At 34.1% G+C, this 15637-nt stretch overlaps 1 protein-coding gene across 1 annotated transcript in view; it reads left to right on the plus strand.

Annotated features, from left to right (window-relative positions):
* The window catches only part of SCFD1 (sec1 family domain containing 1), a 51158-nt gene extending 35757 nt beyond the window's left edge, over nucleotides 1-15401 (plus strand). Inside the window, exons 19-24 of the mRNA XM_009290352.1 lie at nucleotides 1171-1224; nucleotides 5955-6007; nucleotides 8728-8761; nucleotides 10024-10089; nucleotides 14150-14218; nucleotides 15185-15401. Coding sequence (XP_009288627.1) covers nucleotides 1171-1224; nucleotides 5955-6007; nucleotides 8728-8761; nucleotides 10024-10089; nucleotides 14150-14218; nucleotides 15185-15208 — 300 coding nt within the window. The 3' untranslated portion in view covers nucleotides 15209-15401. The remainder of the gene's footprint in view (nucleotides 1-1170; nucleotides 1225-5954; nucleotides 6008-8727; nucleotides 8762-10023; nucleotides 10090-14149; nucleotides 14219-15184) is intronic.
* Nucleotides 15402-15637: the final 236 nt, after the last annotated feature.

Below are 15637 nucleotides of genomic sequence, written 5' to 3' on the forward strand. Positions count from 1 at the left end.
GTAGAGCATGGGAAGCTGAAAAGTCCCTGACTAGTGTAAGCATTAGCTAGCAACAACTAAAACATCGGTGGGTTATCAACTTTGTTCTCATCCTAAATCCAAAACACAGCACTGTACCAGCTACTAGGAAGAAAATTAACTCTATCCCTGCCAAAACCAGGACATATAGTTGAGGAAACTTTTAAATATGCAGCTTGCTGGTATGTTGTATTTTACAGAGAGATCTTCAGATAAACTGTTACTTGTAATAATAATTGTATTCTAAATGAGACTTCCTATTTTTCTTGTATTAAACATTTTGTCATTTCTTTTAACGTGTGGCTTTGAAAAGTTAGTATTATTCTTGACAAAATGGCTTGCTTTGTTTTGGGTTCTGAGTGAGTAAGAAGCCACAATGTCAATGTTTTCAGGATATTTTTTTCTCTGGCTTTTAATTCCTTCTCCAGGTGTTTTGGGATAGCCAAATAAAATGCTGTTCTTCCTCATATTTTTAAGCTTGATGTAGGTCTGTGGTATTTCTATTAAAGTTAACTTTTTATTTCTCATTTGGTCATTTGGGGATTTTTTACTAAGTGTTTTTCGGTGTTATTTGTCAGTTATCCTTTGGAATGTCTTTTTTTGATATATTCTGTCAAAAAAACCCATTTCTAATTCCATTGCTATGTAAACTCTCAGTTTATTATAACTAAAGTGGTTTGACTGTTTAATACTTCAGATCTTTTGTCCAAGCTAACATTTCCCATCTTAAATAAGGAAAAGTCATCTTGAATCTCACCTCAGTTTATTCCTTTCCAGTTCATCCAAACATTTGTTGCCAGGATTGCTTTTTTTTACCCATTTCTTTGACAACATTAGTTCTTTTTTAGAATCACACCCTTAATATTCATCTTCAGCTTTAAATACCTAAATACAACCCTGTTCCTATCTTTGCTTTTTTTTGCACTTTCTGTTCATCCCCTAGCTAGATGATCCTCAGATGTTTGCATTTTCTATACAGAAAGGTAATTTAGGTGATGATAAAAATGCTCAACCTTTACAAAATAGAAGAGGAAAACTGTTTAAAGTAGAATTTCAAAGGCTCTGTTAACTAGTCCATAAATAATAGTGTGCCTGTGAATAATTCTTAGTAAGCATTTCAGCATTCCATTAATTTCACATTATGTTTTACAGAATCTACCAGTCACACGTATATTGGACAACCTTATGGAGATGAAGTCAAACCCTGTGAGTATAACTGCCTTCACATGGAAAGAGGTGAAACAAATGAAATCGTGAGGCTGTGATACGTAATATGCCATGGCGATTTTTTTTCATGATAATGTAGTTAAATCTAATCATGCAGTATCTCAAGAATAGAACCATTTTCATAACTATTTCGTAAGATTTTTTTCATAAAATAGTTTCTAAACAATGATAATTTATTGTCTCTCATTGGAACTAGTGTTTTTGAGGGTTTTTCTATTCTGAGCTTCTATAACTCTTGTGCTATACTGAGTTTCTGTTGCTCCTAAATTTCTAAAAGTTAAACTGGGCTGAAATTTTCTTTGCATCAAGGCGATTTTTTTTTTTTTAAAGCGCAGTTTCAGAAGTAAAGTAGCTACAGAGAAGTATGTTAGAGAAAATTTTGATTCCCACATCTTTAAAGCTTTGCTATTTAGAGGAAAATATTCTAGTACTCATGCAGTCTTTCAATTTGCAAGCAGAGTTGGGTTTGTGCCAGAAAAGTCCTCTTTTCCCCTTGTTTCTGTGAAAATTTACTCAGACTTACATGAGTTACAAACTTTTGAAATGCTTAAATGTTAGCTAGATAGTCAAGATATTTGCTAGAATTTACAGCTAAAAATAGCCCTAAGTCTTTTTTTACGTAGTGTGTAGTCAAAGCAGTCTGTCTTTCTTGCTATGTATTTCCTTTCTTCAGAACTCTTACATATGGCCATCCTGTGCACAAACTTGTTCTGTAAAAATCACCTGTTAAAAGTCATTTAGAAAGCTTTAATATGTTTGCCACATCGTATCAGTCTTCCTGTTTTAATGACAGTGTCACACAGAGATACAAGTGTAATATCTCACACTGGTTAGTAGATTTAAAACATTCTTCTTAGTCCACTTTCACCTTCAGGTATTAACTATATGTAAAGGGAGGTAAATAATGGTAAAATATGAAAATTATCAACATGCAAGTAATCCTGTCTTTTCTTAAACTGTACTTCATAGATAATATGTCATGATTGTTAGCAGAAAATTTGCTTTCTCTTAACAAACAAAGAAATTGACACTGTTTTCAGTGGCACTGGATTGTTGTCTCTATTTGCAAGACTTGGAAAAGATGTACAGGGCTAATTTTATCTAGTCAACCAGTAGAGGTCACTCAGAACACTTAATACAGAAAGCTGAAATTAAAAACTACAGATAACTTAGAAGTAGGTGAAAATGAAACAATTTCTTTTAAAATAAACACTAGCTTCCTCAGGCTACAAGTTTAGGAATTGATTTGGAAAAGTTTACAAGTCATATGGGGTTTTTTTGCTGACTTGATATTGTCACATTTCACTTAGTAGAAAACAGCCACGATCACTTTGATAATTTGGAGAAAACATTGATCTTCTCACTTGAAAAAGCAGAGATTGAGCCAGTCTGTCAGACAGCAGCTTCATGTTTCACTGCCATGTCAGAGACTGGAATTCATGGCCCAAAACAGGGAGTCCTACTTTTCAAGTCATAGGAGACCAGGCAAGCCCTAAAGAATGATTCTCCTAACCTGCAGGAAAATTGACAGCAACTTTTTGAGTAAGTTTCAGCTAACAGAAGCAAGCCAGAGAGTCATTGTGGAATATGTTTGGACTTGCTGTACCATTAACAGAAGTGAAATTGTATCTGGAAAAGGATGATGCATAGAAATACACCCGTGGCCTCTGTTCATCTTCTGACGTTTGAGGTCCTTTTCTATTCCCCAGATTAGAAAACTGTTGCACTGCAGAAAAAATACAAAGGGAGGGAAAAAAAGCTTAAGACTTTATTTTTTTTACAACACAAAAAATCTCCTTTATAGGAGATGTTCATTGAATCTTACTAACCACAGTGATCAGTGTATGAAACGTACATACAGATGAAAGTTGTAATGCAAAATTAGAACAGATTGTTGAGAAATCAAACAATTATGGTGGACTTGGCAGTGCTAGGTTAACAGTTGGACTCTGATCTTAAAGGTCTTTTCCAACCTAAACGATTCTGTGATCTAATTTAAATTATTTTCTAAATATAAAATGCAACAATAAAGTAAATATATGAAATGTACAACTTGTACCACCAACATTCGCAAACATTATTGTCAGTTGAAATTTTAAACCTATTCAGAATGGTACGCTGTGCAAAACTCTGTAGGGTGGTCTGTAAATCGCTTTGTGTGTTACTTGTCCCTGCTGCTTCTTTTGTCTCACAAGGACAGCTACCAGAAAGGACACCTGTGTTTTCTGAGTTTTTCAGAAGCAGGAACAGATAGAACAGTTCTTATGGGCAATAATATCATCCTGTAATTTTTTAAATTTGTCTAGATTATTTAACTATAGTTACACTTCTTCTTGAAATGTTTATTCAGAAACATCCATTGATGACCTTAAAGTAATCCATTACTTGGGGTTTTTTTAATAGTAACATTTCTTGGTCGAAGCAGGTTTTTAAGCAATTGCTTTTGGGATTATGTTTTCATAAAGGAATGTTCTGTTCATAGATCTGATAACATAGTTGCTTTGTTTTGGTATTGCTAAATAGAGATTGATTAAAACCTTAAATCTTCCTAACATAAAAAAAATCATATTGTCAAATATACACAAATTTTAAGTCATAGATATGAAATTGACCACCGCTTACTATAGGATTATGGAGGTTCTTTTAAGTATCTTCCACAAAATGGTTTGATTCTTGAGTAAGGACAATCTTTGATAGGTAAATCTTTCATATTTTTATGACAAAGTCCCAAAGGGGTTTAGCCTCTGTCAATACAGTATGTACACTTGTATTGACTTAAGAGGTAGATAAATCTTATTTGTGATATGTATGCATGGAACTGTATTTTGGTTAATATCATCCCTTTCAGTAAATATGGTATCTTTCAGGCTTAGAATATACTGTATGATTACCTTTCATGCATTACAGCGAAAAATTCTAAAAATGGGGGATTTCCTGTCCAAACTAGTCATGTTGGCTTCTGTACAAAAACAAATAAAGACTGAAAGTCAAGGATATTTCCATGGGTCTTTTTTCATTTTAATTTGAAATCTTGATAAGTTTATAATTTCAAAAGTATGGATTTTATTCTTGAATTGCTTGGGGAAGTCACAAATTCAGTTGTGTGTAAGGAAATGGCTATTCAGTTGTTTTTATTGGCAAACTAGCTATTTCTTAAAGCAAGTAAAATCTAGCAGGGTTTCTTTCCCTGCCCCGTCAGAACTGATTTCAGCAGGAATGATGTATTTAAACAACAAAAAAAATAAACCAGCTTATCACATTTCTATTACTTTACCACTTTTGTGTGTCTACTGACACAAGCCCACCGGGAAAAAACACAGCAGTAATACGTGCATGAGGAAATGTTTGTAATACTGGGTTTTTAACTCTGATTTTAGTTCTGGCATTAATCTGTAATTCATTCTAACAAGCAGGGAAGCTGCAGCTCTTTATCTGAGTTAAAGGTTTCTCAAATACCTCTCAGTTTTAGTCTAGCAATATCTATCCATTGCCAGCTTTCTCATTACTTCAAAGTTGCTATACCACCTTTATGTACGAGGCTGCCAAAATCATGAATGCTGGCAGACTTACAAATGCAGTTGAAATTCCTGGTGGAGCATATAAAAGCATTTTACAGAGGTTCAGTGTGAAATTAGATCTAAATTAATTTTTTTAAAAAGCCAAACTTGAGGATAAGAGACTTATTTTATGTAATTACATAAGTCTTTAATAGTAATTACATTTATTGTCTGTGTGTAACCACCACATGTATACTAAATATTTTGTAGTAGAAGAGATAGTTATGCTTTGTGAGCTCTAATAAATTCCCCAGATAATCTGTCTACTACTCAAGAAGAATTATTTCTGCTCTACAGAATCATCAAAACACAGAGATCTTGCATGTAAGCACCCAGATGAAATCAACTGTGGTCCTGCATGCAGTTTATCCACAAACTAAACTTCACAGTACCTGGATGAAAATGTAGTATAGAAACAGAAGAAAGCCAAGTAGTTGTCAGAAGGAGTTACTAAGAAGTTTTGTTTTTCATCCGTAATAATTGGCAAAAATCCTGCTTTGTTGCCAGTAAAAGTATTGGAAGAGCTTCAGTGTTTTGTGTGAAGAAGAAATTTTTTTGTGTAGTTTAGGCAGTCAGACTTTTCAAATTCTTGTGGGACTCATTTCTTCTTCAAGAGCTTAATTTTGGTTTAATAGTAGTCATAAATCATGAAATGAAAAGGGTAAGTTACATAACAGTAGCTGATTTTGATCTATCTTGTATTTAGCATTCATTGCCATAGAAGTGCTTTGTTTTATAATATTAAATAAATATCAGATCTCTCTAACCTGGAAAGTTTTAGCATTTATAACTAACTACGTGATGTTCCTCTTAAGCTGGTGACACCTTAATTTTAGTTTCTGCATACTGCCTTTCTGTTGGGATTTATTGTGCAACCAGTGTATTTTTTGGAAAGTGTGTAATAAGTCAATTTTAGATGAACCAGAAACAAAAAGCTCAATAGCACCCTTCATAGCTCTCTCACTGTTGTTTATTCTGTACTGGTTCAGTTTGTACAAATACTATAAATATTAGTGGACAATTAATTTTGAATGGTGTGACTGCTAAATGGGGAGTGATGTTAGTTTGACTGATGTTTAATGTAATAGGTACAAGCAGAAATTCTTAAGCCAAAATTCCAATCTTTTGAGATAAAAACATGCTTTTTAATAGGAGACAGATGACTACCGGTATTTTGACCCCAAGATGCTACGAGGCAGTGACAGGTGAGTTTACTATGAGTTTTGCTTCTTTCCTTGTACCCTGTGAAAAGGCTAACTTAAGAAATCCGGTTTTATTTTACTTGCTGACTACAAGTAATTAATTTTAATCATTAATTCTAAGTCAAGACAGTTGGTGTTGAAGGATTTCACAACAGGAACTTGAATCAACCAGATAAATTTTTATAATACTGCAAAAAAAATAATCTTTGTTCCAGTGACTGAACATGCTGCTAACATGTACATCAGTTCAGTCACAGGAATGTGTACTAATATTTAGCAATAATAAATGTTAGAATACTTTATAGTTGTACTGCTTGGTTTCTTTGAAACTTTGTGGTTTTTCACTGTCAAATTAAAAAGTCATCGGGTAGTGCACCAAAATTTCTTCATCACTTTTTAAACAGTTAAAATTTGAATACAACCCTTCTTTAGTAATTTGTTAATAACTTTGCAAAAGAATAATTAAAAATTGACTGCATTTGCTCTTGTATAGGCAGGGGCGCAATTTTTATTCATGTGCATATGAAGGGAGAGTTGGATATAGTTTAATAAGTAGTAGTTTAATAAAAGAGAGGAAGAGGAATTACACTAGAAGTTGATAAATTTATATCTTTTGCTTTATATCTTTGACCAATAACTGTGGCTGATAATCTCACCTCCAATATCCTAGAAACAGAGAAGATACTTAATTTTAACATACCTTCTAAAAATTATTTTCATCTGAGCTGTGGGAAAACAATCAGCTCATTTAATTGCAAGGGTTTATTACAGGACGAATATGGGTAAAGTAGGTCCAGACTTGGTTTTAGTTACTTGCCTTAAAATCTGTCCCCACTTCCTCTGTTCTTGAAACATGGAAGTGTATTTCTAACAGCATAAGTAGTAAAAGGAAACAAATTTCAGATAATATATGTATCTTTTATTGGAAAGTGTGATTGCAGACTAAGGAATATTTAAAAAAAAAAAACCTGCCAATATTTTATATTTCATTTTAATTGCAACTTTCAACTTTCTTTTATATTTCATTTTAATTGCAACTTTCATTGTTTTGTTTTGCTTTTATAGCATTTTTGGAGGGTTTTGTGCAAAAGTGCAAAGATTTGTTTTATTAAAGCCAAAGGGTTTTTCTCATGTAAATGTGCATTTTTACCCACTCCATGTATTTCTTATGTTGCTTTAAACAATGTGAAGATACACATTTACAGCAGTTCATAAATGTGCCATTCTGTGTAGCTATAATAATCATCATAGGGAAAAACTTGTAATTTCTGTTTTGGGATTTGTTTGGATTTTTTACATAAAATCAAGTTATATTCCTTAAATCATATTTGAGCATGTCAACAAAACTCTAGTATAGCCATATAGGGGTCTGTCTAATTCTCCCTTCAAATATTTATGTAGATGATAAAAAAACATAGGTTAGCTGACTTGGCAAAATATTACTAGTTTAAAATAACAATATCAAATAGTATAATTAATGGAATGATACTAGAAAGTGATGATTTTTTTCTGACTTACTCCTGTTTTAAGAAATACTGGCATTTCTACCTATTATTTTTTAAATAGAATAGGAGCTGCATTACTATAATTGTCTTAGCAAAACAGTAGCTTTATATCCTGTGTAAAGCCTATGTCAAGTATAAACAGGCCTTGCCCTCTGAAAGGATGACACAAAATGTATGTGGATTTGTCATATCACACTCAAACGATGGGAGAGTTGGGTTAATAGTTCTCCTTATGGGGAGTCTGTAGTATTCACGATAGATCAAAACAACATATTAAAACCTGTTTTTCTGATACAGTGGAATCTGTGTTGAGTCAATTGTTGTTGGTCACTCAGAAAACTTCTTGAAATAAGGGAAAAGATAAGCTGAAGGGAAAAATGCAATGCTTTTAATCTGTGTTAGAACATAAGATGTATGGGGCTGCAGGCCAGTGCAGGGCAGGAAGGTAGTGGTAGTGTGTGAGCAAAGAGAAGGAGAGCAGACTGACCCTTCAGAGCTTTCTCTTTGCTTTTTTCCTTCCTCCTGAAGGTGCAAGGTGATGCAGGAAAAAAGGTTTCTCCCCCTCTCTCTGCCACCTCCCTGTGGCTAGGACTGTGTATTCAAATGGAGAGGAAGAGTCTGTACCACCCGAAGTGTAACTTACCTCTTCCTCCTTAAATCATTTTAATCCTAATGTTGTTGTGACACCTGACAGCAGAACACATACCTGCTGCCTGTAGTAGTTTTTGAGATTTTTGAAGCATCAGTAAGTATATATCCAGGCACTGCAAACTGACTGGCTTACCTAGTTAAGATTCCGGTAGGCAGGATTTGTAAGTGTTATGAACCATGGTAATGCTGCTGATTTTTTTTTTTTTTTTTTTTTTTAAAAAAAAAGTATTTGCTCCTACCTAGCAGCACTATAGTTAGAGCTTTTCAGCTCTAAAAGAAGTGTTGTCATAAAGCTTATGATTCAAACAGCAACCTAATAACTGATGAAGTAAACCTCCTGTTTACTCATGTATTCATTCCTGTAGAATGAATGATTTTCGGTAACAAATTATTTAAATAAAATACTTGCAGAATGAATGCAGAAAGGCAATTATTGTTCTATTTCATGTCTTTGTTTAATATTATGTAGTATTCCATAAACATGATGTGTACATAATACTTATTTTGCATGTTTACATTAATCTCTAATAAAATTTGAGTTGTAGTTTGTTTGTGGTTTTTTTATAGCTCAGTTCCAAGAAACAAAAATCCATTCCAGGAGGTAAGTCACGTAGAAATTATTTTTCAGTGTTCATGTGTTAAAAAAAATAAAAACCCTGAAGTACCAGTCATGTTTTATGATCATGATTAAGAAAACAGGAGGTCTTGTTTGCAAAAACCACTTAGACTAATTACATCTAGTATTAATTATAATTACCTGTTATTCTGAAGAAGTCTTTTCATCTTCAAAGGACTATGTAAGCATTAATTAATACTGGAGAAAAAAAAATTAGAAAATTCTTCTGGAGGTAATTATAGGGATTTATTAATATCATAATTGGGTACTCAGCAATTTAAAACCCCCATTTTTATACCATGTCTTTAGTATGCTCTCTAGATTTAATCCTTTGTCTGACCTTAAACAGCAGTGTTGACCACTGATTTAAGTGACAGTATTTTAAACAGCCTCTGCAATTAAAGGAAAAAAGCAGAACAAATGTTGTCATTTTATACAAATGCCAGTTACTTTCAGTATTTTTCAACATAAATATTTGCAAATAATAAAGTCTTACTTATCTGATCTTACTACCAAGTTTCATAGGCAAAATCTTTGCCTTGGCAATACACAAATATCTCGGATTTCTCTTGAAATGTCCTAATTATCCTCCTGAACAAAAGAAATGCCATGTCATGTCATATATATGGCTATGTCATAGCAAAAATGTCAGTAGTAACATAAAGTCTATAAAAATTTCATTTAGTGTAGTCAAACAATTGTGGGTAGTGAATGTTAACAAAAATGATGCAACTATTAAGTCTCCTTCTTCTATTCATTAATTGTTGTCTTTTAAACATAGCCCAGAAAGTACTGATGGCCTTTACCTGTAATATTATAGATTATTACCAGTAGTAAGTGGGAGGGGGGAAGAATAGTGAAAAAGTGTATTCCTTTATAACAGAAGTATTTTATTTGTGTCCCAAATTAATTCTTAAGCATCCATGGAAATATTTTACCTGTTCCTATGGACACTGGAGACATCTCCGCACAAAAAGTAACATGTTGAAACTGCATATGTTTCAAATATTTCTTAGTAGAAGATAGCGACAGGTTAAAAGCTCTCAGCTTGCTATTCTGCATCCTACTAAAACTCTTCTATTACCTTCTTTCAGGTAGGAAGCTAGTGGTTCTGTATCCAGTTCTTATTAGACTGAAGTGTGATTAGGATGATTTTTGCTGTAGGTTTAATGATTTGGTATATATTTTACTACTGGAATGTTAAGAATTGGAATGCATATTCTGATTATGTGTGTGTTGCCTTTTAGGCAATAGTGTTTGTAGTTGGAGGAGGCAACTATATTGAATATCAAAATCTTATTGACTACATAAAGGTATGTGCACTTCTGTCAGTTGTAGTCTATAACTTACTGATATAAACCAGTTTTAGCAGGTTTTCTGTAACATTTAGTATTTAGAAGATTAAGGCTATGAAATTAGCCTTAACATCCTTATTATATACACAGTCTGGGGAAAAAAGTATGTAAGAAATCAGTAGAAAATGGGGATTGTTAATTCAGACCAACAAAGAGTTACTGTTTCTGGTATTTTTGCTCATGTTGCACTTTTGAATTGAGTAAATAAACTGCATTCTGCTTTATTTTGTCTTCACAATTTACACACTAAAGTCGTTGAAAACTGTCAGCAGATGTAGCTAACAATTAACCGGTCTTCTGTATTCATACCTCAAATGCTGTCACTTTGGCTGTTCATATTGTTTGAGAGTCCTGTTACTAGTTTTTGTTTGCTGTTGTTAAATAAAGCAGCTGTAGCATATCATAGCCTTGAAAGTAAGGAACTGCTCAGAATGCTCTAATTTTGATCAATCTCGCAAAAGAGATACTACAGCGCTTTTTCGTATGCAACTTAGCAATATGAAGTCAGTTCAAAACAAGGCCTACAGATAACACTATCTTATTTTACAACAATCTTACCTGAGCACAATGTCTGTTGTTTCAGAAGCCAACATAATGCAAATACTATCCCATCTGTCAAAGCAAAGATCGGATCATCAGGCATCAATATCTGAGCATTTAATATTTACCCACATTTAGAAGTTTTTGCTAATGAGTTAATGGAAGCTCATTCTTGATCTGCTGCATCATTTGATCCTGTGTAGAAATCATAAGAGGTGTCATATGCACAAAGAAGAAAATATGTAACCAACTATGTAATGCTGGTGTAATAGATTTAATGTCTCTGGTTCCAGCTGGCCAGCCTAGCAGAACACATGTATACCAAAACTCAGTGGATGGAGAAAAGTAACTACAAGGTTACAGTTCTTGGGGGGCAGGGGTGGGATTCAAGCACTTTCCAGGAATAAAAAAAAATACAAAAGGAACCTTGATAAAATTTTGAAGTAGGTAATAAATTATTTAAGAGCAGCAGCATACCATTCTTCCTTCCTGCTCTTAACCTTGTTCATGGTACGATCATCCTGTGGTAGACTGGATTGAGGCTTTTCACACAAAAGAATAAATATGGAGCATTAGTCACTGAAAAACACTTCTTCCACAAAACAAGCACACGAGGGCTTTACGTCCAGGTAAATCTTGAAGAACGTAAAGTCAGAACGTGTGTGCTGGGTTGTTTTCCACCTCTAACAGGCAACCATTTTGGAACAGAGCTGGTCTGGATAGGGGAAAGGAGAGGAAGAGGAATGTAAGTTAAAGAAATTATTTAGGCTCAGCTTAGCACTTACCACTATTCTTGATAACTAATTACAGCATTCAGTGGGGCATCTGCCTGTAGCAGAGTGCATTGTCAAACTTTTGGCTTGCTCCTTAGTTTACCCAAAGTCACTTCAGGTGCCATATCAATTCAAAAGATGCCCAGCAACATGTGTATTTGTGAGGTATATTTATTACTTCCTACTAAAATAAAACTCTGAATCCCCTAGAGGCTAATACATTTCTCTGATACATAGCTGCATATTGACAGAGCTGAGGTTTGCTGTGTATGTGTTTATGTGTATATACAGAGCATTTGTATGATGAGAAGTTAAACACTCATCACTTCATACAAAGTGGCAGGAAGCTGAAGTTTCTGAGGAATAAGAGGGCAAACAGAAGGTCATTTGGTAGACAGATGGAAAGGACAGAAGAAACTGCAAACTACAGGAATGGTAATGTTAGATCTTACGGAGAGTCAGAAGTTGGACATAGTTTTTCTTCTTCTGGAACCCGTGGATAGAGGTTTCTTCATCACCAGTTGTCACAGCTGAAGGGTGCTGTATGTTTCTCCAATCAGACTGCGTACTTGGTCAGTGGGAGATGACCTCCCAAGGGGGAAGACTCCCCTCACCTTTATTCCACTTGGCCGTTTGCTCTTGCGAAAACAAGAAAGGTTAGTGAGAGCCTTAATTCTACCTCCCACCCCCCAGAGACTTGTCTGCCTTTCCCAGGTGACTCTTACAGGCTTATCCAATAAAATTTGCTTTTCCATGTGGTATGCTTCCAGCATCTGTAGTTTCAACAGATGTAGCTTATTGATTATTCTAATAGTCACTCAGTCTTCCTCCAGAATAAAAAAGAGAAAAATCAACAGTTCTGTTCTTGCAAGCAGATACCAAAGATTTTATTCACTGCTTTATTTTTCTAAGCACTATCTGTTTTGCCAGTTTGCCTCTGAAAGCACAGAGAAAGTATTTTAAAACTTTCTAAAACAGGAAGCAATGTTCATTCAGCTTTGACATTCTGGGTTTTTTTTGTAGGAGAACTGAGAGGAACCCTCAAATCCAATTACTTGCAGTTCTGTGCTAGAATGAACTATCTCACTTCGTCAAAAAGCAAATATTTATAATGTCAGTAAGGCAGATTGTGCCTTAAAATAGATATGTTGGCCTAGTTCAGTTCAACATGCTGAAAATGTGTCATCAGAATTGCAAGCCATAGGGAGCCTCTAAGAGGAGACTAGCATACTGTTTTGTACAAAAGAATTTAGCATGTCCTTTAATTTCCTTTTGTAGATGGTTAGAAAGGTACTGCTTGATAATCTGTTCCAAGCTACCTGTGATAGACATTATCATTTATCACAAGAAATTTAAATCCAGCATAGTTTTTCAGTCATTAAAAAAATCTGGACTTTGCAGAGTACTGAGGTTATTTTTTTTTTTTAGATGTTAAGCAGTTTCGATTTGGCTCCAGTGATTATTTGGAGATACAGCTCTTTGCTTGAATGGACTAAGTAATTAAATTTAAATAAAAGCATACACATTTTAAAAATTACACTTTCAGAAGAATATATATGACAGACTGGAAGTGTACATTCATGTATTTTAGAGCTGCCTGAAAGGCAACAGTCCCATTTCACAATTATTTGTATAGTTTAATTGGTACTAGGCAGAAACAAATGCTACTCAGTCATACTACTGAAAGCGGAATCTATCAAAATACCAGTTTAGATCAAAACCAGACCTGTTTGGGCATCAAGATTAAAAAAAAACAGCCTGAAACATGGAAAGATGCAAGCTCAGGATCCTGTTCCGCAACGGGAATAGCTTATTACCACAAACCACTCAAAATTAATAAAGATGAGGACTTGAACCAGGATTACCATCTCCCCAAATAGCGTGTGACCACTGGCTAAGGACTGTTAGAATCTGCCTCTGTTACTTTCTGCTGAAACACCACAATTAATAATATATATGAAAAAAAATCATTTTGTCAAGGCTTATGTTCCTATTTTGCTCTTTAATAAGTAAGTTTTACCTAACTATTCTCAAGCCTGTGCTTGAACTTTGAAGATCCGTGGGATTATTAACCAACGCTGGAAATAAACTCAGTCTGAAACTATGTTTTGCTTAAACTGGTTTTCACTCCCAAAATGCTAACATAGCGCTTTGGCAGCCTTACTATCAAGCGAATACTGTTAAACTGTTCACTGCAAACAGGTTTATTATGCATCTGATTGAAATCAACATTTTGTTTCAGAATCCCTTTACAAAAAAAAGTGTTGTTTTTAATATCATCATCATCATCTGGAAATGAATTACAGATTGAAGTGTTCAGGCTCTAACACAACAGAAACAGTAAATACGTTGTTACTATTCTTAGTGCAGTGCCTAGTTGTTTCAGGGGATAGGGTTTGCTCAAGTAAGGTTGCTACCTTCCTCAAGCTATTCATAGATATGTCAGAGAACTTAGCATTCTAGTGTGTTTAAATGCGTAAAATGCCCCATTTTTTCCACATTCTTTCTGCCTCTGGTCTCTCATTTTCCACTTCAGTTTATTTACAGATTTTTTTCCTCTGGTGGAACAACTATTCTTTTTCCAGCCAAAAGTGTGGGACTTCAAGATTTTTTTTAGTTTTTTTTTTTTTTGGTATACGATTACTTTAAGCCCACTTCTGCACTCTGTTAAATACTTGATTTCTTCTTGTCTTTTCTTTTTTTAGGGTAAACAAGGCAAACATGTCCTGTATGGCTGCAGTGAACTTTTTAATGCTACACAGTTTATAAAACAGGTAGGTACCTTGAAAACCTCTGCAATATTTATTACTTGTGTAACTGTGTGTTGACTTATTTACCTTTACATCTCTCCATGGCTTTAAAAAAAAACAAACAAATTTGTGAAAGATTAATACATGTTCTTGTTATCTATTTTCACTTGACTGAAATGGAGGTTTGGAGTCACTATTTTTACTTAACTTTTGAAGGCCTGTATTGGCAATGTGAGTTCGCAAGTAATGCAGGTGAACAAGTTTTTAATAATTGCCTAATTAAGACAATTACTCGGTCCTGATACTTTCACAAATAGCATGTCTTTCCAGGCTATTCTGGTGACTTTCACAAGTTAAAAACTGCTATTCAGCTATGATATTGAAACCTTTGTCCTAAATTTTGCTTTAATTTATAAGTACTGACCTAGTGGGAGCCTGAGATTATCCATACCTATATTAATTAAAATCAGTCTTTTAGTGCTTTAAAAAAAGTTATCGTTGCCATTACTTCTCTGTGCCTCATTCCAATACAAATGCAAAATAAAAATTATTCACGGTGGTCAGCAAAAAATAGCCCTTCAGTAGCTGTCACCACCTGTGGTTTTACTTCCTACTAAGATGAGAGTAAATTGTTACTCAAAAGTACATTTTAAAGAACTAAATTCCTTCTTGTTGCACTTGAAGGAGACAAAACAAATGGTACTTACCAGCTTTTAACTCTTCAGTCAGCTTAATTAACTTTTTCGTTCCTCCAAGACTTGACTGTGTACGTGGCATCTTTACTTCTGAAATTTATTCAAATCTTAAGATTTGAAGCTCAGATCCTCTCCTGTGAGGGTATGCATTAAATATTCTATTACCAGCATACTTTTCATTGTAAGAGACAAACAAAACTTACAGGGCAGAAATGTTTACTGTATGAACTGGATATTAGTTTGACTGAAAGAATAAGATTAGCAACCTAATGGTTTTCTGTCTCTTCGTGTTTAGCTGTCCCAACTTGGCCAGAAATAAGACTGAAACACCATTACTGGGACGGCAACGTGACAACAAAGAATTGTTGCAACATTCAGATATCTTCATATCTATAATTTTGTCATTATATTAAAACTTAAACCCATTTCATTAATATGATAACTTTTAAAAAAAGACCTGTAATTAATACGGTGTATACCAACATTTCGGAAATAAACCTTAAAACCTGCTGTATTTTTGGTAAGGGTCAGTTTCATGTTATTACATTCCAAATGCAGTATTAGCTATGGTATATGACAGAGCTGGCCGAAAAGTATCACATTTTCAAGTCTTTACATGTAGTTTCTGTTACAGTAAACAAAACAATAGCTTGAAGAAAAGGTCAAGTCTGTCTTTAGGAGATGTGTTCTTCTTGAAAGCCAGACTACCTTTATTTAACAAAATTGAAAAGGACAAAACTGCCTGTTA

Source organism: Aptenodytes forsteri, unplaced genomic scaffold (assembly GCF_000699145.1).
Source record: "Aptenodytes forsteri isolate BGI_AS27 unplaced genomic scaffold, ASM69914v1 Scaffold108, whole genome shotgun sequence".
In the NCBI taxonomy this organism is placed as follows: Eukaryota; Metazoa; Chordata; class Aves; order Sphenisciformes; family Spheniscidae; genus Aptenodytes; species Aptenodytes forsteri.